This window comes from Balaenoptera ricei, chromosome 15, assembly GCF_028023285.1.
Source record: "Balaenoptera ricei isolate mBalRic1 chromosome 15, mBalRic1.hap2, whole genome shotgun sequence".
Classification (NCBI taxonomy): Eukaryota; Metazoa; Chordata; class Mammalia; order Artiodactyla; family Balaenopteridae; genus Balaenoptera; species Balaenoptera ricei.
Genome location: NC_082653.1, coordinates 47,350,027 through 47,374,720, shown reverse-complemented (window position 1 = coordinate 47,374,720; position 24,694 = coordinate 47,350,027). Strand labels below are relative to the sequence as shown.

The 24,694-nt window shown below is 44.7% G+C and overlaps 1 protein-coding gene across 3 annotated transcripts in view; it reads right to left on the bottom strand.

Annotated features, from left to right (window-relative positions):
* Positions 1-24,694, bottom strand: part of RALGAPA2 (Ral GTPase activating protein catalytic subunit alpha 2) — a 281,669-nt gene that overhangs the window by 234,126 nt on the left and 22,849 nt on the right. For all 3 annotated transcript variants that reach the window (XM_059898891.1, XM_059898892.1, XM_059898893.1), the window contains exon 3: positions 19,427-19,479. In XM_059898891.1, coding sequence (XP_059754874.1) covers positions 19,427-19,479 — 53 coding nt within the window. The remainder of the gene's footprint in view (positions 1-19,426; positions 19,480-24,694) is intronic.

The following is a 24,694-nucleotide window of genomic DNA, read 5'->3' as shown; positions in this document are numbered from 1 at the left end:
GAAGTGATCATTTTATCTTAATTAAATTACAGCCATTGCTTAAATATTACAAGAATAAGCTCTCAAATGCCAGATTCTCTAGGTGTCTTCTTTTTCACCTTCCACTTCCCATTTTCATTAAAATCATCACTGGTCTCTGGACAAGAAATGGAATTGGGAAGAAAGATGAACAACAAAGAAAATAAGACCTTACTCAGTGGAATAAGGAAATGAAATTGGTGGCAAGAATTCCTTGAAATTAATAGCTAAAAATTAGTTTTAGGATTGCAGTTATGAATACCCCCCCCCCCCGCCGCCTCTGGTAGATACAATAACGAACAAATTTACAATATACAAGAGTATTTGGCGAATGAAAGCAGCTTTTCCCGAAAGACCCAAACAAATGAGAACGACTTTTTTTTCACTCTACAACAAGTATTGGCAAGTTACTCTTGGGCAATAATAGTCCTTGTATTCTATCTGTAACTGCCTTTTAAAAAAATGTAGAAAATCCAAACACTGGTCAAAATTCATTCCTTGGTATTGATAGTATATTTCTATTTTACTATGAAAATCCTCATTCTAGGTTTACCTAGCCTAACAGTCTAACATTTTGAAAGATTAAGGTAGGGACTTCCCTGGTGGTCCAGTGGCTAAGACTCCGCGCGCTCCCAATGCAGGGGGCCCGGGTTCGATCCCTGGTCAGGGAACTAGACCCCGAATGCCGCAACTAAAGATCCCGCACGCTGCAACAAAGATCCCATGTGCCGTAACTAAGATCTGGCACAGCCAAATAAATAAATAAATAAATAAATAAATATTTTTAAAAATATATCAGATTCCTATGATTAAAAAATTGAAAAAAAAAAAAGATTAAGGTAAAAAACTTATTGATATATTCAGACCTCCTGAATAAGTACATTTCCAGGCAGCTATCGACACACTACCTCTTCCATTCAAGCCAGCTTGGGGTTTGGTTTGGTTTTCATGGCATAACTTTCCAGCTGGGTCGGCAACATACACGTGTGTTTACCTCATTTGTTCCCACCTGACAATAAAGCAGTGTGTAAGAACGTCTACTGGGAAAGCCACCACAGGGAAACCTGATCCAATGTGGGTGACTATAAAGGGCACGACTTGTCCCGGCCTGGACGGCTTTCCCAGCAGCCGGGCCTCACTGTAAACGTCACCTCCTCCATCACCTGTCCCATCGTCCCTGGCACAGTCCTCACCCCCGGCTGACTGGAAGCCCCATGAAGGCCAGAACACCCTGAAATATCCCCAGTGCCTGGAGCATGCCTGGCACACAGTCGGTGCTCAATAAATATTCAGTAAAAGAATTCTGAATGTTTTTTTACTTGTGAAATTGTGAATTTTATAGGTAATCCTGATCTTTGCTATGGTCTTATGTTCACATTGACATAATATGTACCTTATATTTCCTTAAACATCACTGAATTAGTGATGACATTTACATTGAAATACATTAAAATGTGTGGGCATTTTTTAGCCCTGAACCTAGTAAAGAAAACCCAAACAAAAAATAAAAGCTGTATCATTTAAAAGAACTAAGTTTTTCAAAATCTGATAAACACAAAATATAAATGTACTTAGTTACATAATTTGTTATAAATTCTACACGCTACACATCTACAAAGATGAAAATGCTACACAGACCATCAAAGATTATTTCTGATTATATATTAAAAGCTGTACATAGCTGATCACATGCTGAAAATCACTAAATTCTCTCCTCCATTTTTCCACTTCAGACTTCCCCTAGAACATGTTGGTTTGTTATCTTTTAACCCCATAATTCTAAAGGGTATCTTAAAACTGTTTTACTATGTGATAATACTGACATACACTCGAACATACCTACACACACACATACACACACACACACACACACACACGCCAGATCCCACTTAGTGAAAAATATCTACAAGGCTTGGCATTTGAAATGCAGAAATAAAATAACTATGAATAAAATACTTTGTCTTTACTTCTAAGGGTTTCATGATTCATGGGCAAGAGAGACGGTAAGGAAAATATCATTCAGGGAAAAAAAGAAGCCTGACAGAAATTTGTATGACGTGTTACACGGGTGAGGGGAAAGCGCCTCCCATCAGTGGGGACTTCATGGATTGCTTCCTGGGAAAGAGGACACTTGGGCTAAGACTTACAGACGAATTAAATTAGCCAAGTGGAGGGCAGGAACAGAGGAGGAGCGTGTGTGAAGGTTCAGAGGCAGACAGCAGCAGGCAGTAAGCGCAGCGGGCAGGCGGCTGAGGAGGGACGAGACGGGCCTGGAGAGGCCGGGCGAGGCCGGGGCTCATGCTCTCCCTGCAGCAGGTTCTGTAAGACGGCTGAGAAGAAAGGCAGGGGCGTGCAGGAAGAAGCAGCAGTAGTATTTCAGACAGGGAGTGAAATGGCCTGGACCAGGGGCAGCAGGGTAAAGAGGAGAAGCTGGCACAGTGACATCCAGAAGGGGAAACCGTCAAGGTGGACGGGTCGAGTAGTTGGGGTAAATGGAGGACTCAAGAATGACCCCCCCCACCCGCCAGAGGGCTCGGTAGATGGCAATAATTTTATCCAAGACGTCAGATCCAGAAGGAATTGCATAACTGAAGCATGTCAGGTTTGGTTCTGGACATCCTGGAACTTGAGGTGTCAGTGGACCACCTTACTGAAGATGTTCTGCTAGGCAATCGGGTATATGGGTCTAGAATATAGAAATGGGATCTGGATGGTAACAGAAAACAGGCAGCAGTTAAAGGAGTGTGTATATGAGACCCTTCTGGGAGAGAGTTTGAAATGAAATGAGATAAAACCCAAGCACTAACAGTTTCCTGAAGTTCCGCTAAGGAGGTAAGGATGCGGGGGGTCGGACGGGGGAACAGAAGTTAGAAGCAAGCGTGCACAAGTCAAAGGAGAAACTCTGGATGTGCCAGGTGTTTGTAGGCTTATTGTGTTAAAGATTAGAAATACTTATGACTAATTGATATGACAACTAGTTAGAAAAAGCTAAAGATGCTGGAAATGTGGGGAAATCGATGCCACATAACAAAGTGACTTCAGCATTAAATCAAGTGAGCTCGATGGTTTCCCTTGCCCAGAGAACCCACAACCCTTGTCGGCCAAACACCAAGTGCCAGGCAGGATGGATCTATCAGTCTATAAACTGTACGAAGGCAAGTGGCTCTCTGGGGGAAAAAAATCAAAAAAGGTCTTCACTTTGCAATTATACCAACATGCATTTTAGATGAATAACACACAAAAGGAATTAAATGTAAAAACTGGGTTATGTCTTGTTAAGTTCCATTACATTAAAAGGGAATCACAAGAAGAAAAAAAGAAAGTCAGATTTCTACAGAACATTTTAACAGGAACCAATGCAAGCATTGTCCTACCATCAGAATGTAAACCTGAATGTCCCCATGAGCTGTAGAAGACATGACAGCAGAGAAAACCCAGAGAGAGGTCTACGGATTGCGGGAAAACATCACAAGCAAGGATGTGAGTACAAGAAAACCACCTACTCTGGAATCAAGGATACAGATGACGGTATCAGCAGTTGGGCTGCTGGCCAGCCAAACAAGCAGCTCTGGAGCCCAGAACAAGCACATCTGGGGGTGGGCTGGGGGCTCTCCAGACTCGAGAGAAAGACAGCTTCCATTTGTGCCGAAGTTTTATGATTCTTTTTTATTCAGTCAATATTTATTCATTTATTTATATATTTATTTTTAATTTTTATTAAATGAAAGAGCCTTTAAATTCTATAGTACTTTACAATTTTCAAAAGTTTCACACACATGATTTCATACAATCTCATAATAACCTTTTTTCCCCCCAACTCCCATATTGCCCCTCCCCCCTTTCCTCTCCCCACTGGTAACCACTAGTTTGTTCTCTATATCTGTGAGTCTGCTTCTTTTTTGTTTTATTCACTATCCCACATATAAGTGATATCACACAGTATTTGTCTTTCTCTGTCTGACTTATTTCGCTCAGCATAATGCCCTCCAAGTTCATCCATGCTGCTGCAAATGGCAATATTTCATTCTTTTTTTATGGCTGAGTAGTATTCCATTGTTTATATATTCCACGTCTTCTTTATCCATCATCTGTCGATGGACATTTAGGTTGCTTCCATACCTTGGCAACTGTAAATAATGCTGTTAAGTTTTAGGATTCTTTAACTCATCCTTTCTCTTTACCGAAAAGTTTGCTACAGAGGCTATTTCAAGATGTTTGCTACCAAATGAATAATAATGGTTGCAGGCTGAGTTCTCTGGGAAACAGACCCTGCGTGCAGTTAGGAGCCCTAGTGGTTTACAGGGAATAGCATCTGTGAAAGAGAAACAGACCCCCACACAGAGCTCACAGGCCGTTAGAGGAGCCCCGCGTGCCTGAGGATGGCCAGGCCGCTGTACCGCTGCTTCGCTCAGTCACTGGCTGGGGTCGTGATGGGAAGAGCATGGCCGTGGCTGGAAAGCTGAAGACAGCGCTGACAGCCGGGGGCTGGGGTGACCCCACTCCTTGCAGCCAGGCTGGAGGGGATTCGAGCTGCACTCGCCTCTGTCTGCCACGGTCCCCTTCCAATGACTAATCAGGATGTTCTCATTATCAAGAGGCTGAAGTCCTAAACAAGTGCACCCTACTTCGGGGACAGGGCCTCTGCTGGCTTCACTTCTCATCGGCTGGCTGCGGCCTCAAGGGGATGCGAGCTGGACAGCTGAGTCATCCCTGCACGTCTTCTGCCTCCTCGCATCCAGCCCGCTCTCCCAGAGTGAGCGGGACAGCAGCGACTCGGTGTCCTCCTCTGTCGTGCTTTCCTCCGAGGGGATCTGGCGCCCCACCTACATTCCGGGATCATCTTCTGGGCCCACCTTGCTACTTAATCTAAAAATTTCTTACAGCCGAGGCTGAGAAAATTACTCTAAAGAGTTAGGATAGAGCTCATCTTGGACAAGACGAATGCCCGGTATGCCCACTGGCTCTTCAGATCTTCACTGTAGTCAGGAAACCAAGCTGGCGCTGAATCATGCTCTTCAGCTTTCCAAAATACAGACTGGTCTTCTTGATTTAGGTTTCTTTTCTTAGTATGCAATAAAGACAAATGTCTTTTTTTTTAATTTTTTATTTATTTATTTATTTATTTATGGCTGTGTTGGGTCTTCGTTTCTGTGCGAGGGCTTTCTCCAGTTGCGGCGAGCGGGGGCCACTCTTCATCGCGGTGCGCGGGCCTCTCACTATCGCGGCCTCTCTTGTTGCGGAGCACAGGCTCCAGACGCGCAGGCTCAGTAATTGTGGCTCACGGGCCCAGCTGCTCCGTGGCATGTGGGATCTTCCCAGACCAGGGCCCGAACCCGTGTCCCCTGCATCGGCAGGCAGACTCTCAACCACTGCGCCACCAGGGAAGCCCACAAATGTCTTTTTAATATAAAGAAGGACAAAGGATACAGCAAGATGGCTTGCATCTGGATGCTTGGATGCTGTCAGTTGGCCACAAGTAGACTCAACTTGTTCTGAGTACGGGTCTATATCACCATCACCACTTCTGGATAAAAGTTTTCAGATTTACAAAATGGATGGACTTTAAAGATACTCAAAAATAAACTCAGTAAGGTTTGGATAGGGAACACCATGCCCAATATCTGAGCTACTAAGAATATTCCCAAATGGATGTAATCTTATACAACAACTAGAAGGCTGAAACTACCCACACAGATGCTTTCTGCACTCAAATATGGCAAGGGCCATTTTTTATGCATTAAAGTCTATGAGGTCAATAAAGAGAAAGCCCCAAACAACCATCTGTGTCTAAATGCTAAGCCTGTCCCTCAGAAAGCCCCAGATGAAGCCTACCTCTACGGAGGCAAATACAATAAGGTATTGCTACTGCAGCCCATATTCCAAGCTACACTACTGCGAATGCCACATAAGCTACTGACATCTTGTTTGTAGTTTTGCTGGAGAGTAACATTAAAAAAGTGCAGGAAAGCCACACAGTGTGAATAAATATTACTTTTCTGAAAAGCACATGGCCGTAGTTAATGCTCAGTGCTCAGCTGCATCTATATGGTAATCCATTATAGCACACTCGAAATCGAAATTAGGTATTACTACTGCTCAGCACATCGGGGAATCTGTCATTCTTTTAACTGATTATCCATAGTCCTTTTTTCTCCAGAACCTACTGCATGACCAAGAATAATGTGAAATGGAAGCTGTAGTTTATACAAGATGCTATCGTGTACTTTAAAACTGTTGATCTTCATTTAATTTGTGTGGGTGACTTTTTTTTTTCAAATTATTCCCAGATGATTGCAACATATCCCAGTAGATTCACATTTGATTTCGATTCCACTTAGAAGGGTAGGTCAGTGAAGAAGAAGGAAAATATGACGTACTCACTGACGCAAGGTAACGTCTGTAAACGATGACCAACTAAACCTGTCATGCCCGCAAGTACAGAACGTGGGAGCAACTCTCCCTGAAACCAGCCACGTGGCACAAGGGTGCGAGGTACAGAAAACACTGACCAGGGAGAAAACAGAAAGTTCAGTCTGGAAGAACGGAAGTCTTATTCGCTTGGCCTTTTGAGTAATAAATGTTTGGAAAACTTATGATGAGACAGGGCAGGTGGGTTTACAGGAAACATCCTGTGAATCCCTGGGCCACGCGTGAGGTGGTCTCAGAAGGACCCCTGTGAGCAGGAGTCTGCCGGCCTGGACACTCCCGGGGTGACCTCTGGACACAGCAACGTGTCCTTCAGCTGTCCTGGGCCTGGCCACTACTCTCTCACTAAAAATGACCCAACCATCTAATGTGGACAAAACCTTTTCATTGAATTTTGAGTGTCAACATTTGGGACTTCAAAATGTAAGAGAAATAGAGCTAAAATAACGAACTGCATAATCTTAAAAATAAGGTGACTATATTTTTAGGTAAAAAAGTAATGCTTTTTTTCTTATCCCCTGTCCCCTTCTAGCTAATCACTTGCCATACTGTTACTGAGCTGGGAAAGCACAGCTCCATCTTCTTACATCCTCTTCAGTCTTTAGGACCGAACTCAAATTTCAGCTCTTGAGAAGGGCCCACTGCAACCTCCCCTCCAACACATCCCTCCCCAGTGAGATAGGCACTGGGCCCGCTCCACCAGCAGCTGCTGGATTCCTTGAGAGAAGAGACCCCCTATGAGCCATCTGGTACCCCTAACACCCAGAACAGTGGCTGGCAATAATGTTTCTTAATGAGCACTGCATGCACAAATAGATCAATGAATGAAAAATGAAAAAAAAAAAAACAAAGGAGGACAAAGGGGATTCTAATTTTGTGCATGTGTACAAGCAGACACAAGAAAATGCCCACGTTTAAGGAAGGTGCTCATACTCTGACATCGTAGAAACACAGAACCTGGAGAGCAGGCATTTGATAGATAAATGAGAACAGAACTGTGCTTACAACCTTACAGTAAATCTTAATACTTGATTAGATCATCATTCAAAAGGCAAGACTTTTCTCAGCTAATGAGAAAAAAAAAGTATTTCAAAAGACTTAAAACACAAGGCAAAGACATCTAAAGGAAATACGGAATGTAAAAGAAAAAAAGGGAGGGGGGCATCTAATTTCACCCTCCTGTATTCTAGAAATCGACCAATATAAAAATGTTAGAAAACCTCATTAAATAATGAAAACCCAGAAAGGGTCAAGGATCCCAACTACAAGCAAAACACTCAGAGGAATTACTGCTTAAAGCATAAAGGAAACTGCAAAGAGGCATGGTGGATGGGGGCCCCCTTCCGTGAAAGCAGAACATACCTAGAATACACAACAAAGGAGGATACCACCCTCAAGAGGAACGGGTTCCTCCTGAAATAGATTTGTTGCAAGAGGAGGATACTTTTTTAGAAATTCTGATTCACATTCTTAAGAAACCCTAGAGGACACTGAATCTTTTTTAAGATCTAGGTAAATAAAAGCAGCAGATGCACAAGTAAGTGACATTTGAAATCAGAAAATATCACGTGCAGATGAAAACCCAGAAAACACGGATCTAGAGTCTGCCGCGGTTTCCCACCGTAACCTCGCGCTGAGACGATGCGCATCCCAAGGCCTCCCTAGAACTAAATAAGCTGAACATAGATAAATGTCTAGACGTAGTACGTTCCAAGCTACAAATTGAACATATAATTAAAAATCCTACACAAATCTAAAAAGAACAAATGGATTATCCACAAAGGAACAAAACTCAGGCTGACCTCAGTCTTTCTCTCTGCAACATTAAGCTTCAGAAGACAGTGTGGTCAGCTGCTCACTGCAGGCCAGGCCGAGAAGAAGGGGCACCAGAACACAGACACACATGGAGGACAGGAGTCCCACAGCAAACCAGATGCCTACATGTGAATCCAGCATGTGATACAGAGAACTGGAGTAAACTACAGCTCTTTTGAAAAGCAAATAAAATTCAAAGTATTGAGAAAAAAAGATGATTCGAAAAGTGTAGAGCCAGCTGTATGTGTGTGAAGTTTAAAAAAAAAAGATATTCTAGAGCTGGGAGTTTATCAGCCACACACCTCACTTCCTCAACATATTAAGTGATTCATGTTCCAGCAAATAAAGAGATTAGTTAAACAATCCAAAAACAAGGATGCAGGTGCATAAACACTATGAACAATGAGCTATATTTATATAATTGTAATTAATGTGGGTATGAAAAATAGAGTAAATCCTCAAAATCATTAACATAAGAGAAATAAATTATAAAAAACATTAAAATAATCTGGATATAAAATGCTTAAAATAGGTGAAAAGTAAGAAGTACAAAAGATATGTGGTGTTAAAGTAAAAGTACCACCAAACACTGCTTTATTCTTGATATGGAAAACAAAAAGAAAAAGGTTCAAATAGCATTTTGTTAATTTAAAGACAATTATTGGAATGATAGAAAATTGAAAGTATATCTCCCAAATTGCAAAGCATTGAAAGTCAATAACCTCTCCCCCAAAAAAACAAAAGTAGAAAAAAATTTTAATGTTAATTATCACATAAAAATAATAAATATAAATAAGTTAAATTCCTCTACCAAAGACCAAGTCAATCAGAACTGGCTTTCAAACACAGAAAGGTTAACAATAAAATACAGAAAATGACATAGTAGCACGTAATTCTACCCATAATATGTTGTGGTCTTGCCCTGAATAACCCACTCACTGGAACACACCCAAGAGGAGTCCTCTTTTCACACAAGGATCTGACACAGGAAACCTCAGTCACAATCAAATCTGCTGAGCTCTTCTTCAATTCCAGCTTCTATTTTCTGGCTAAAAACTGTATTTTTCAGATCTTTTCAATTTTGATACCAACACAACCAGTTGTCTGTCTTTTCTGTGCCATTTTTCACAAAATGGAAAAAAAAATTCACTTTCAGAGCGTTTCCAGGTAAGTGGAAAGTAGAGAAATAACAACCCCCCAGTGAGATGCCAGCACGTGGTCCCCACCCTCCCAGAACCTTCGAGGATTTAAACGCCTGCTTCCCCACAGTTAGAAAGCGTCGCAAACCTGCAGTTGGCTCACGACTAACCCCTCTGCCAAGTTCACCCGGCGAATGCCAGGGTCTGCGGGAGCAGCTGGTGCCCAGCAGGTTTACAGCCTATCCTGTGTCGGGAGCACATCACACACCGGGTGTCACTCTGTGACAGCCACCACGCCATAGCCAAGCAAAACAAGCCACAGAAAACTGACAACACAGCAAGTCTGTGTACAACTATCTCCTAAACTGACAGACGAAGAAACCAACTCGTCCAAACTGTGTTCCCATATGAATTCCAATCAATTTAAAGGGAGAGAAAAAGCTCTTTACGTATCTCCTGCTGTTCTAACAGTAAATACAACGTGCTCGAGTTTCACTGTGAGGTTTCCATACGTGTAGTCCTGATGCAGTTTCTACCCTCTGCCCTTGCAGGGTTCCTGGAAGCATCTGCTGGTGCTGCCTTTGGGCGACCCACTCCTGAAGGTGTCAGCTACCCAGGAGAGCGGGGCCAGGGCACCCAGGCTGCGGCAGAGAAAAGGGGGAATGTAATTTCACACAGCCGCAAACAGCTCCAGACATCTCCAGTTTCCCTTCCTCCAAGGTAAACTGAGTAATTCAGTATATCCTGTTGGGTCAATCCCAAGTTTCTCACCTGGAAGTCACAAGGCATAAGGAAAACTGTAGTCTTGGTATTAAATTTAGAGTTAAAATGTCCATTGAAAATGGCTCCTTTCAACTCAGACACTCATCCCAAATTATTAACACGCTGTAATAAGATAATCAAATTGTAACTACAAACAATGCATTCACAGAATTCTAGAAAGGACTCGATGTTTATGCTTTGCTTCCATCTTCCAGTCTGCAGAGATCATAAACATTTCATGATCAAAAGCAGACACCAGAATAACCATGTGCTACAGCAACAGAAGACCCGGGCCCTGTGTTCTGTTACGTCCCCCGCGTCCCGTACAGGACCCGGCACTGAGAAGCGATTACTGAGCTAACTCACCACCACAAACAACACCTGAGACCAGGGAGAAAGGGCACGACGGGCCACCCAGCCTCCACTGCAACCCTGGCCGAGGAAGTCTCAGGGGGTGTCGGGGAGCAGGTCACACTCTGCCGTGACACGAATGCCACCACCTGGAGTTGCCCCCAACCAAGGGCCCAATGTTGATAAAAACAGCAAGCATGAATAACGCTACGAAGAAAGCCAGAACAATTCTATGTCTCTATGATCATTTTAAATATACGTAACACACTAAAATAAACTCCGATGTCATAAAGATGACCAAGTATCCTGGTCATGCTCGCCAGCCGGAACTCAGGGCGGCTTTGGGGATGGAGAGGAGTATCTGTCGGCCCAGTTCTCCGGGAACTGTGAGCTGACCCTGACTTTTCTCAGCTGCAATCAGTCATTTAGAATTACAGCAATGACCCAGGAGCCGCATTCAAAGTTGGAATCATTCCTTTAAACAAACGAGCAAAAAAGTCCACTGAAGCATCCAACTCTTTGAAATTCTCAATAAGTACTTAAATTCCAAGAATTTAAGAAGAATCTGTTTTTCGTGTTCATTTTATTTGTTCTTGTCCCTCCTCCACTCACCAGCAGTAAAGTGGTCCTTACGGGAAAAAGACATAAAAAGCACTAACAGTGTGAGAGGCCCGAGAAGTCCTTCCCCTCGGCGGTTTTCTGCACGCTGGACAGTCTGGAATAACTAATGACAAATAAAGCAGGGGCGAGCAGGGCTGTGGAAACTAGTTAATTGTAAAAATACAATTCTGCTGCCTTGCTCTGTGTTATTTGCTCAGAAGAGAAAAGGGCCGTGACTTAATATCCTGCAGGTCATCTGCCCTGAATGCACAGACCTGGCCGTGATTCAGTCCAAGCGTTTCCTCTGAACCTCCACAGGAGCTTCTAATTTGTTTTCATTTTCAAAGAGTTAGAAAAGATAAACAGGTCCACCAAAAGAAGAAGGATGGTGGGGGAGGCAGAATTGCTTATAATCTTATTATATCCATAATTCTAGCTTCTCTTCAGGCAATTCTTCTTCACTGTTAATATCTGAAGCAGAATGAGGTAATTAAGTGTGAAAAGATAAATAAATGCGTGTGTGTGGTAAATACAGTTAATCCTCAAATCGCTGGCTGGCACAGGGAAAGCAACTGCACAGAGCGAAGACCAGTGCATCATGTCACCTCTCGCACAACCCCAGGCACCTCACCAGTCCAGCTGAATTATCATCATCTGGAAAGCTATTAAAAGTCCTTTCGCCTATTTTGAGGAAAAGAATCTGAGGCTAAACCCACTTCTATATAAGCTCCCTTGGAACACTGAAGAACCAGAGAGCCTGGGTTGAATTCCATTAAAGTCAGACAGAGATTCCACTAGAGCCCTGGATTCCCAGCAGGTCAGTAACAATTCCCCAACGTCAGCGTGCCCAGCAAGGCTGCCACCCACGAGTCCCCTCCAAGCCAGCATCACTCCCACAGACGCTAGGTAGGAGGCTTGTCAGACAAACTGTCATCTTTGCTAGTAACGGAAAAACAAAACCTAAGGACCCCAGTGTCACCCCTCCTCCTCTGCTGGCCCCTGAAGAAGCCCCATGTCACCTGCGCTCTCTGGGCAGCTCACCTCTGGCTCTGATGTCCAGTCCTCCCCAGCCAGAACCTCCCACCACAGGAAGGGCGAGGAGGACCAGCGGGCACTGCCCTGGGTGGACACCCACAGTGTTTTCTTTATCTCGATGGGTGGCTGGAGGGAAGGGGCGAGGTGAGGTACAAACCCATTAGTAGTAATGGTAAAGTAAAGTAACCAGTACAAGCCCTGGTTCATACTATTATTTTCATCTTAAAATAAGCATGAAAAGAGCAGGATGAAATCTGGTGTGGCTTTTCAACCCTGTGTCTGCAGAACGCCACTCTGGGGCCCTGCTTCCCCACCCAAGGAGGCAGGTGCGCGTGCCCCTCGGCCCAAGGCATGTTCCGGTAAAACCCTAAACCTGCAGTGAAGTCCCCTCCCCACGAGGACAGGGACAGGCCACATGCTGAGGACTTAACCAGGTGTCTGACAAAGAGGAAACAAGTCTTCCAGACGAGGTCACCAGGCTCCGCAGGAAGACGCCACGGCCTCTCTGTCTAATCGGCAGCCACTAGCACACGTGTGGCTATTTAAGTTTAAAATTGAAATCAAATCAAACTACTTACAATTAAAATTTATGTTGCCCAGTCACACCAGCCACATTCCCAGCACGAAGTAGCCCATGTAGCGAGTGGTCACCTAACTGCATGTAGAATATTCCCATTATCCCAGAAAGTTCTAGTGAACAGAGCTGCTCGAGAGAAGAAAGCAACTGAGGTGTTTAGATACTCAAAGGCTGATCAAAGTGATTTGATATTAAAACTAAATAAAAGCATGAAACTAAATTTCATGCTGAAAAAGACTCCTCCGTGAACTTCTTATTTTGAAGACGTCTTGTTTGGAAACGTCCATCAAAGCTACCTTTGTGGGACCCTAGGCTGCTGGCAGAGCTGAAGAGCCCCCAGACCTCATCTGGTCCCACCCCTGCCGCAGGGACGCGGACCCCAAGGCAAAGGAAGGTTCATTGCCTCAGTCAGGGCCGCACGGCTCGCTGTGCCAAAGCCAGATCCAAACCTCGCCGGCCCTTCTGCTACCTTTCTCCCATCCCCTTTGTCCAGGGAGTTATAGGCGAGAAAAGAAAATATTTTTCATATAAAAGTACCACATAAACCCCATGGGAGATAAATCGAGAATTTAAGAGGCTTTAATCCAACAATAAATATTAACAAGTGCCAATCGGTGTGGGGCACACAAAGGATTACAAGGGGCCCCAGGAACTTCCTAGTCTCCGTAAGACACCTGAAGGGAAAACCGGGAACACCAGGCTGTAATGCAACGGTAACAAGTCGGAGCGCATTATACAAGCGGACAGAAGAGAACGGGCACCTCTAGCCGGAGCTGCCAGGAGAAACGAGGGGTCTGAACACAGCCTGAAAGACTGGGCTGGAAGAGCAGGAGAGCAGAGGGCAGGCCTTGAAAAGAGAGCTGCAGAAACCAAGAGGCAGGAGTGAAACTGTGTGCAGAGAGGCCAGGGGGCAGCAAGCCAGGTGCGGGCGGCAGTGCTCTCACAGAGTGACCCCAGCAGCCGAACAGGGAGCCCCAGGGACTCCGAGTGTGAGACCAGCTCCTGCCACACTTCACAGGACAACAAGAGCCCGTTCAGCCTCTAGGAAGGAAAAAAACAGGGTTTATTGAATCTGGTGGGGTAAGTTAGATAAATTCAAAAATAAGGGATGTAGAAATCAAATGTCCTGTGTATCTGTGATTTCTAACTCTGTGATATTTGAAAAACAGATGAATAAGTAGCATTCTGAGGCCAGGATATGTGTAAGTTTTAATATGAAACCTCTTCTGCCGATGCACATTTTAATTGGGGACTGGGAGGCTGGGGAAATGCCTTGCTATCAAACTCTATCCAAACGACCCCATTTCTCTACCAAAGGGGGGATGACATAACAGCACGGCAGACGGCCTGAAACAACATCTAAGAACCGTATCTTCTTGTTTCCTGTGATGCTCTGGCACCTGGGGCCCTGCTGCGCTGGCAGGGCTGCTCTCCCAGGTTAGTGAGATCCTGGGAGCACCTGCCCGCACACCTTCGACATGCAAACCAGCCAAGCCCAACTCCACACCACAGCCACCTCCTTTAATGGGACCTCACACTCCGGGACACTATGCCCTGCCCGAATCGCCTGGCGACCAGGTACTGAACGGCTGGGGACCACCCCCACAGCCCGGAGCCCGCAGAAACTATTCACACTAGCCAATCCTGAACCTGCTCAGCCTGCTCGCGACCTTGCCTGGCCCATTCCTTCCTGCAGAAACCGCCTCGGTTCCTCTCTCGGACTGCTCTTTTCACCTTGGAGCTTCTCTTTATGGCCCCACCTGACGCGCCATGCCTCCTGCTTGTAAGGCACTGGACGCGCTGTAACAACGTCTTCCTTCACGCCAATCATTTTCAGGTCTGTGTGTCTTACCACACCTGATTAAAACAAATCCCAGGAACCATTAACACCTCTCAACTGCTGAATGAAGAAGGTGCTCAAGGTCAAGTGAATTATTTGATCTTGAAACCCATTCACCAGGTGCCTTACATTTTTACACCAACCCTCCTTTTCCCCTATGTAGGCAGCTACCTCAAGGGCCACCATCTTAGTGTCACTTCTGAAAAGGGCCTTTCAGAATTTTCTGACTCATAAGGTGGTTACTGGAGCTCTGACATATCCATTCTCACCAGTGGACTCTTCAGTTTACCATGAAACGTAAGACGTGCTCCACGAGGGCAGGGCGTTCCGTCCGTCCCACTGCCCATTGCCATACCTCCAGCACCTAGAAGTGTGCCTGACACACAGTAGGTACCCAATAAACGTGTCTGATGAATGAATGACCTGTACAAGAATAGGCATGTGTTGGTATAGGTGGCCCATGGAATACAGCTTGAATATCGAGACTTCTAAGTGGTGAGCAGCCTGGCGCTGAGTTAAGGAATGGGTTCTAGAGTGAGACCAGAGGTTAAATCTCTATCTACCATTGGACAGATGTGCAATCTTGGGCAAGTCACCTGACACAACCAAGCCCCCAACCTTCCATTGATAAAAACTGGAAAGACTGAACCTATTTCCGAGGGAAAGGATTAAACAGGATGGCCTGAGTAAAACATTTACATTCTGGTCAAGTCAGCAACGTTGATTCATCTGATGGGGTCCCACACCATCATCCCGCAGGCCCATCTGAAACACATGGCAATGACAGATGAAATATCTTTTTAAAAGAAGAGTAAAATTAAGGAGTCATAACCTCAATTAGACATGACACACATCTCCATGAACCGGCAACAAGAGAAACCCCAAGTGGTACAGAGATTTGAAGCCACAGGCAATGGTAGCTGAAGGTCAGCTTCTGAGGGGTACAGTTCTGCCACCCAACATAAAGATGGGAAGGTCCACTCGCTGCCTGAAGGAGACTCGGACTGGGCTGGCAGCCTTGACTGTCGCTACTTGCTCCATCCGAGCAGTGTGATGTCTTCGGTGGCTCACTACATTGAAAAAATGACTGTTTCCTTTCTCAAAGGTTCCCTTCCAAACAGCCCTGACTCACAAAGCAGGCAGCAGCTCTCCTAAGACTCCTCTTTCCTGCCTTCTTAACTCCCTTACCTCTGCGCTTTCTTTCAATCCATTTCTTATTTATAGACAGTCTTTACATGGTATCCCTTCTGTGATTTAACATGTCTTAATAATACCACTTCTTCTAAAGGAAGCCTTTCCCAATTATTTACACCTTGATAAGTAGTTACCTTCAAATCCTCATAAACCATCTCTTTACGTGGCACTAACTTGTAGAAGGTAGCGATGAAGTTACTAAATTCTCAGAACGAACCATACAAATTACAACCTACCTTCTGAAGCTAGAGACAGAGAGAGAACATAAACAAAAACAAAAGCAATGCAAGTTCATTTTTCATTCATATTTACTGTGCCAAATGAAGGTTTTATGAAGCTTTGAGTAATATATATTTGTTCTCTTATATAGGCAACACATCCCCTGTAGATGGTAATGTATGGGGAGTAACACCCTCCTTAATCTAGACTTTCTGGACACGAGGAGAAGGTGTTGAAACCCCCTCAGTGTGGGTACAGGACTACAGGCTCTGATGGGCTTTCCTGTTGCAGGACAGTGACAGCAAAGGTAACTGTTATTGGGCTTCGGAGGACACAGGGAAACCAGCAAGGGACTTAAAAAGCAGTGAGAGAGGAAGCAGGAGGGGAGGGAACACCAAGGACACAGGAGGATCTATGGACATCTGTGTGCTCCAGACGCCGTGCCCATCCCAAGGTGGGTGTGAGGAACTGAACCTGGGATGCCGGTAATGAACCAGGACCCTCAAGTGGAGCCAAAGTGATCCCAAACAAGAGCACTCCCAGACCCCCTGCAAGAGCAAAGACAAACCCTCCAGAAAAAAATGGGATTCTCCAGAAAAAAATGGGATTCAAACCAGACCCCCAGCAAAAGCAAAGACAAACCCTCTGGGAAAACAGGATTCAAGCAGATTAAATCTGCATCCGATGAAATCTGATCTCAAAATCATATCACAAAACATACAAGAAAAGAAGCCATTGTGAGAGATGGCAGAAATAACCAACAGCTTTCGACAACCAAAGACAGACTTCAGAGAGAAGAATGATCAGATACAGAGCATGAACTCTTCCACGTTAAATGTTTCAGAAAATAAAAGATGTCTAAAAATGAACAAGGATCAAGAGACCATCAAAAGCAACCAGCCACATATGAATATCAAACCAAAAGAAGTTAAAACATAGAAATTAAAAGCTCAATAGCACAGTGAAGCAGCAGATTAGACCCAAATGGAGAAAGTGCCCTGGGGAGAGACAGCCGAGGCCGCCTGGCAGAGTGCAAGGCCAGGAGACAGGGTGGGGAGGACGGAGGTGAGCCTGAGGGATGTGGAGGACAGACCAAGAAGTTTGCATGGGAATCCTAGAAAGTACGGCCAGAAAGAAGAGGAAAGAGTCAATATTTGAGAAGAAAGTAGCAGAGAATTTGACAGACATTATAAAAGATTTGAATCCAGAAATACAGGAAGCACACAGATACCAAGCAAGAAATTTTCAACTAGACATTTCGTGGTGAGACTGCAGAACCAAAGAGTAAATAAGACAAGGATGTTAAGATAAGCCAGAGAGAAAAGGCATTTAAAGGAACAGCAATTACACTGAGAACAGAGCTTAAAACTGCTGCAACGGCAACTGAAAGATAGTAAAATCATACCTGTAAAGTGTAACATAAATGCTTTTATTACTACTACTACTTCTAATAATAAGAAATAGCAACAGTCTGGAGACAGTGAAGATTAATCGAAAGCAGATAAAATTGAAGGGATTATGTATGACTCTTAAAAGAAGGACTGTGCCAATAAGTTTTAAAACTGGTGATAAGACCAAATTCCTTGAATTCTTAGAAAAATATATAATTTACCAAACCAGAATCAAGAAGAAATATAAAACCTGAATCATCATAGAGTAATCCAAAAACTATTAAAGAAATGGAAGTAGTTAAAAGTCCTCCCACTAAAAAAAACAAAACCAAAAAAGCACCAGTTTCAGATGGTTTTTACAGGAAAGACTAAAAAAATTTCCAGGAGCAGATGAGTCCAATCTTATACAAACTATTTTATATAATAGAAAAAGAACAGACACTTGACAACAGGTCTTGTAACCTTTGTAACAGGATCATTCAAAACAGTATGAGGGGGCTTCCCTGGTGGCGCAGTGGTTGAGAATCTGCCTGCCAATGCAGGGGTCACGGGTTTGAGCCCTGGTCTGGGAGGATCCCATGTGCCGCGGAGCGGCTAGGCCCGTGAGCCACAATTGCTGAGCCTGCACGTCTGAAGCCTGTGCTCCGCAACAAGAGGCCGCGATAGTGAGAGGCCCGCGCACGGCGATGAAGAGTGGCCCCCGCTCACCGCAGCTGGAGAAAGCCCTCGCACAGAAACGAAGATCCAACACAGCCATAAATAAACAAACAAACAAACAAACAAACAAACAGTATGAGGAAAGGAAATCCAGACCAACCTCAGTTGTGAACATAGATCCAAAAATGCAAACATAATACTAGCCTTCCCAAAACTCAGAACTGGAATTCACTACATTAATATTCATGAAGAATCATCTTAATCAATGCAGAAAAAAACTTTTGAAAACTTCAAAACCCATCTATGATTTTTTATAAATCTTACCAACCTAGGAATAGAAACAAACTTCCTTATTATGATAAAGAGTATCTACCAAAAATTTACAGAAAACATTATTCTTAATGATGAAACATTAACAAAACTCTCTTTAAATCAGAAACAGGAAGACCACCTTTATCATTCCCATCTACCAGCACGCTGCAGGGCCGAGCCAGTGGAGGAAGATGAGGAGACCAGAGTCACCTTTATTCCCAGACGATCTGCCTACCTACCAAGAAAACCAAAACCATCTACAGACAAAATGCTGGAATTAAATCACATACATCCACCTGACCCGGCAGTGGGAATGGAATGAATGAACCAGCACTAGATTCAAACACACAGATAAAGGTTAGAAATAACATTGACTGTGCACCAGATGAGACCATGTTTATGACACTCAAAACCAAACAAAACCCCATGGTGCACTGTTTAGGGGTACAAATGCTTGTGGAAAATCACCTTTGAAAAGAAAGGGAATGGCACAAAGGGCAGGGCATGGCTGCCTTTGGAGCAGAGAAGGGATGGGGTCAGGGGAGAGGCAAGTGCCGCTTCTGGATCTTAAACTGGGGGGAGGGCAAGGGGGGGCAAGCATGCAAGCTTTACCCTCACGCTTCAGAACTTGCATATGGGGACTTCCCTGGTGGTCCAATGGGTAAGACTCCACACTCCCAATGCAGGAGGCCCGGGTTCGATCCCTGGTCAGGGAACTAGATCTCACACACATGCTGCAACTAAGATCCCACAGGCGGCAACAAAGATCCTGCGTGCAGCAACTAAGACCGGGTGCAGCCAAATAAATATTTTAAAAAATAAATAAGTTTATATGACCTTTTCGAAGAGCAATTTGGCAATATCAGTATTTAAAATGTGCGTACAATTTCCCATCTAGGTACCCATACAGGAAAAATTCTCCCACAAGGAAAACAAATCAGAAGAACATTCTTAGCAGCACTGTTTGTAAAAGAGGAAGGAAGGGTATATATGTCCATCATTTTTACTTATCTTCAAGTAAAATTAGAGATCTAAAATACCATATTTTTGACAAGAATGTTAAAAGCTAAATGAATTAATAAAAACTTACTTCAAAAAGAAAGAGGATGGAGTCCAGCTCCTCCCTTTGTGACTTATTATTCCCTGGAATATATAAAAGAAAATCAGTTATCATGACAATGTGCAAATTTTAGGATATTAAAAATTATGCTAAAAGGTATCTTAAAACATTCAAGCCTCAACATGCAGACATTCAGTCAAAGATCCCAGGAGGTGCCGTGCAGCCCGTGTTAGGGATGCAGGTGGGTGACGGAGCCAGACTGCCCAGGGCCACGTTCAGCAGAGCTGCTCCTCGTTAGCTGGTGGCACACAGCTTCCAGGCTTTCTAAGTTTTAATCAACAGTGGAGCGTCTTCCCCCCCCAACAAGAGGGGTCCACTTCTCCAGCCCTTGAATCCGAGAGGCCCCGTGACCTGCTCTGCTCCCTGATGACAGCAAATGTGAAGCCAGCTTGAAAAGCCTTCTGCACCTGTGAGCGTGGAGCCCTAAGGCCACCCTGTGAAGGAGCCCAAGAGAGCCTGCCAGCTGGGGAAGAGGGGCCACATGGAGGAGCACTAAGGCACCCTGGGCAGTGGCTTGCTAACCAGGACACGTGTGAATGAGGCCACGCGCCACCAGCTGGTCAGAGGCGTGAGCCAGCCCAAACCAGAGGAACTGTCCAACAGACCCAGAAGACCACAAGCTAAGTGACTGGTAGTTGTTTTAAGGTGCTCAGTGTTGGGATGGTCTGTTGTGCAACTTGTTACGCAGCACAAACTGACTGATGGTCTTGAACCACCACATGTTCCTAAAGGATAGATGGAACAAAGGGGGGAGGGGCGTGGCCTTTTAAAAACAGGATTTTAGGTTGTAGGGGGTTTTTTAGATATGGATTTTTATTTTTTTGTTTGTTATTGATTGTACATAATATCACATTTTTCTCCTCCACACACCTGTGAAAAATAGTGAAGTAGAACAGAGCTAGGAAGCAAGATAAAAATCACATAATTTCATATTTGAAATATCTACCACATTTGGCAAGAAAAAGAAAATTTAAGTTCAAGATTTATACCAATTTATAAATCACAGGGGAAAAAACTGAGAAATCCATTTAAAAAGAACACATGTTGGCATCCTGGGCACATGCCCACATGTGACCTGACCTACTAGAGGCTGGACCAGCGCCCCTTGCAGGGCCTGAGCCTCAGCTGTGGGGCCTCTCCCAGACCCCCCCTCCGTGCTCGGCCTCTGCCTCAGGTCTCACAGGAACAGCCAGGGGTCCACACGCTCCTCTCCATGGCCTCTTCTTTCCATGTGACCCTGTCTCAGCCCACCCCCACACCGGGCACCATCTACTGCCTCCCGTTCCTCAGCCTGCGACCAGGGAAACGCATCCCCTAAAACCTTCCCAGGACCACGCAGCTCCTCTGGCTTCATCCTCACACCTTCCCAGAGACCACCTCACGTGCAGCTCACTGTCTCACTGCCCGCTTGCGCCATCCCCATCTGTCTGCCTTCCGATCCGCTGGCCGCTCAGGACGCTCCTTTCAATGACGACACCCTTCCCCATCCTGCTGCTCCTCAACTCTCTGCACTGGCGGTTCCTGCTGACCTGTCATCCCTTGAACTCCTCTATTCTCAGGCTTCTGTGACAAAACACTTTCCTGGCACCCTCCCGGCTACTCCTTTATTTTCCTCTGTCTGCCCAATAAAAGAAGGAATTCCCCCAAATCCCTGACTGCCACTCTCTCGCTCTGCATACACTCTCTCCCTTGGCAACAGGATGACTGCACCTCCCTTCTCCCAAGCTCCAATCCCTATAATTTAACAGCCCACCTACGCCCAGGTGTGCCCCGGGCACCGCAGACGCAGACTGCCCAAAGCTGGGCTCACCCTCTCGCCCCTCACACCTAGCTCCCCTGCAGGGCTCCCTCTGCTGCAAGGGCAGCACAGGAACCAGACTCGACGTCCTGAAAGCGTCTCTGGCTTCCCCCTCTGGGATCCCTTTCCCCATGTCCACGTCTCACGATCGGTCGGTGCACCCACGGACCCCTGACACTTTCTCTGCCCTGAACTGCCACGTCCCTGGAGCAGGCGTCCCCAGATCTCACACGGATGACAACATCAGCCTCCTAACTGGTCTTCCTCCCTCCGGTTCACTCACCACATTATAAGACACTGTCTTAGTAGCCGACGTTCTCGAGAGCCCTGACCACACGAAGAACGAAGTTCAAATGCCTTAATCTGGAATTGCAGGCTCCCCACGAGGCAAGCATAAACCTCTTTCATACATCTGACGTCGAGAGAAAAAGAAATGCTTTCCCCAGACATGCCCCAAAGATGGCCTGCCGTCGCTCATTCTCTACCCTCCGTCCCCAAGGCCACCTCGTCCCCAAACCTCCCTCGTGCACTCTACGGGAAATCAGCAACCACAGATGGTGTCTATATCTGATAACACATCTACTTTCTGACCTGTTCCATGGTGAACCACGCCTACGGCTTATTCCCTGACCCATCCACAACTACCACCACCTATGACGCATGTTCAGCATCTGATACGTCTCCGGATTCCTCTCAGGAATCTAGCCCAGTGCCTTGCTCATTGTCAGCTTCAAATCCTGGATGGGTGAATAAATGAAGGATTAAACAGGAGAGGGAGACAGAGCTGCCAGGGCCAGGGTCCACAAGGCCAGGGTCCACAAGGGCGAAAGGCACCCTTCGGGATGCTGAAGGATGGATGGTCTAGGCCCCAGGTAGAAGATGCTCTTGCCTGTCAGTGAGCAACACAGACGACATTTCAATGTCCATCTGTCAACCTATCATCTGTGTTGTTTATTTAATGGGAGAAATATGAAATAGAACAGTGCTTCTCAAGCTTGAGAGCACATGAGTATCAGCGGAGGGCTTGTTAAAACACAAATTGCTGACTTTCCACCCGCAGAGTTTCTGATTCAGGAGGCTTAACGAGTGCCCAGGTGATACCCGTGCTGCTAGTCTAAAAACCACAAGGCGCTCTGAGAGCCACTGGTACAGGGAAGGCGCTCTGAACATGGCATCAAGAAGCCTGGTTGCAATTCCGGCTATACAATTAAATAAATCATCTGTGTGACCTCAGGCCAGTGATATAACCTCTCTGGACATGGTTTTCTCAACTCTAGAATGATGACTGTGAAAAACCCAATCTCCTGAGCCCCTTCCAACCTTAAAACTCTGTGGTCCTGACTCAGTCACTCAGAAGTCAGTCATCCAGAATGATGGCACTTCTGTCCAATGCAGTACTGTAACTGTTTAAAACTGTGGTGGATATAAAGGTGCTAACATGCAAGGATTTCCGAAACACATTACATAAAAGTGAAAGATGATGATGATAATGACAGCTAGCAGTTACTGACCACGGACCACGTGCCACGCTTTGTCCTGGAATCCCAGGACACGTGTCAACCCACTTAATGCTGACGGAAGGAAACTGAGTCACAGATGAAGTAACCTGTCCAAGGAGAAACAGCTAGAAGGGTAGGGCAGGGATCCAAACCTGTCTGGCTCCCGGGCTACTCTATCCTGCCACATAAATACAGAGCAGAATGTGCAGCGTGACTCTATTGGCTTGGTTTTCAAAGAATATTTCATGTAAGTATCGGGGTGGCCAAAAGTTTCATTCGGTTTTTTCCGTAAGATGGTCTAATAGCACTTAATTGTCTTAAACTTCATTCGAAACAATTTTGTTAGATTGTATTGTGACAGCTGTCACATCAGCATGCATTTAAAAAAAAGACATCAAAATTGGTGAATTTCTGTGTAGCCATTTTATTATTGAAGATGGAAGAAAAAAGCAACATTTTTGGCATATTATGCTTTATTATTTCAAGAAAGGTAAAAACCCAACTGAAACGCAAAAAAAGATTTGTGCAGTGTATGGAGAAGGTGCTGTGACTGATCGAATGTGTGAAAAGTGGTTTGCGAAGTTCCGTGCTGGAGATTTCTCACTGGACGATGCGTCACGGTCGGGTAGACCAGCTGAAGTTGTTAGCAAACAAATCGAGACATTAACTGAGAACAATCAATGTTATACCACACGGGAGATAGCCGACATACTCAAAATATCCAAATCAAGTGTTGAAAATCATCTGTACTAGCTTGGTTATGTCAATCGCTTTGATGTTTGGGTTCCACATAATTTATGTGAAAAAAACCTTCTTGACATTATTTCCGCATGCAATTCTCTACTTAAACGTAAGCAAAACAGCAAATTGTGATGGGAGATGAAAAGTGGACACTGTACAATAATGTGGAATGGAAGAGATCGTGGGACTAGTGAAATGAACCGCCACCAACCACACCAAAGGCCAGTCTTCATCCAAAGAAGGTGATATTGTGTATATGGTGGGAACGGAAGGGAGTCCTCTATTACGAGCTCCTTCTGGAAAACCAAACAATTAATTCCAACAAGTACTGCTCCCAATTAGACCAAATGAAAGCAGCACTCGACGAAAGCATCCAAGATTAGTCGATATGATCTTCCATCAGGATAACTCAAGACCTCATGTTTCTTTGATGACCAGGCAAAAACTGTTACAGCTTGGCTGGGAAGTTCTGATTCATCTGCTGTATTCACCAGACATTGCACTTTCGGATTTCCATTTATTCGGTCTTTACAAAATTCTCTTAATGGAAAAAATTTCAATTCCCTGGAAGACTGTAAAAGGCACCTGGAAAAGTTCTTTGCTCAAAAATATAAAAAGTTTTGGGAAGATGGAATTATGAAGTTGCCTGAAAAATGGCAGAAGGTAGTGGAACAAAAGGGTGAATACCTTGTTCAATAAAGTTCTTGGTGAAAATGAAAAACGTGTCTTTTACTTTTACTTAAAAACCAAAGGCACTTTTTGGCCAACCCAATATGTATGGGCATAACCATAAACATATATAAACACAGTATATTAATAACATACACAGGACACTTTGATAGTGGTTGCCTCTGCACAGCCAGACTGGGTGTCTGGGCAAACAGACGCATCAGTTTTCATTCCAAACCCTTTAGTGGAATCTGAATTTTTTTAATGGTGTGCATACATTACTTTTCTTTCTTTCTTTTTGAGTAAATTATGCCTCTGGAACTCATGCCTTCTGTGGGTTTCTTCTCCTATTTCCCCTTTGGCTGTTCGTTGTTCAGTTAATGCCTGTACGAGAGAAAGTTCAAGGGAAAGACACCAACCACTGCGAACTTGCAGCTCCACTAAGCGTTTGGCAGGAAAGGAAGCTTAAAAGCACGTAACTTATGGCGCATGACACACACAACCTCTCAGAACTTCCTGAATGTTTATTTA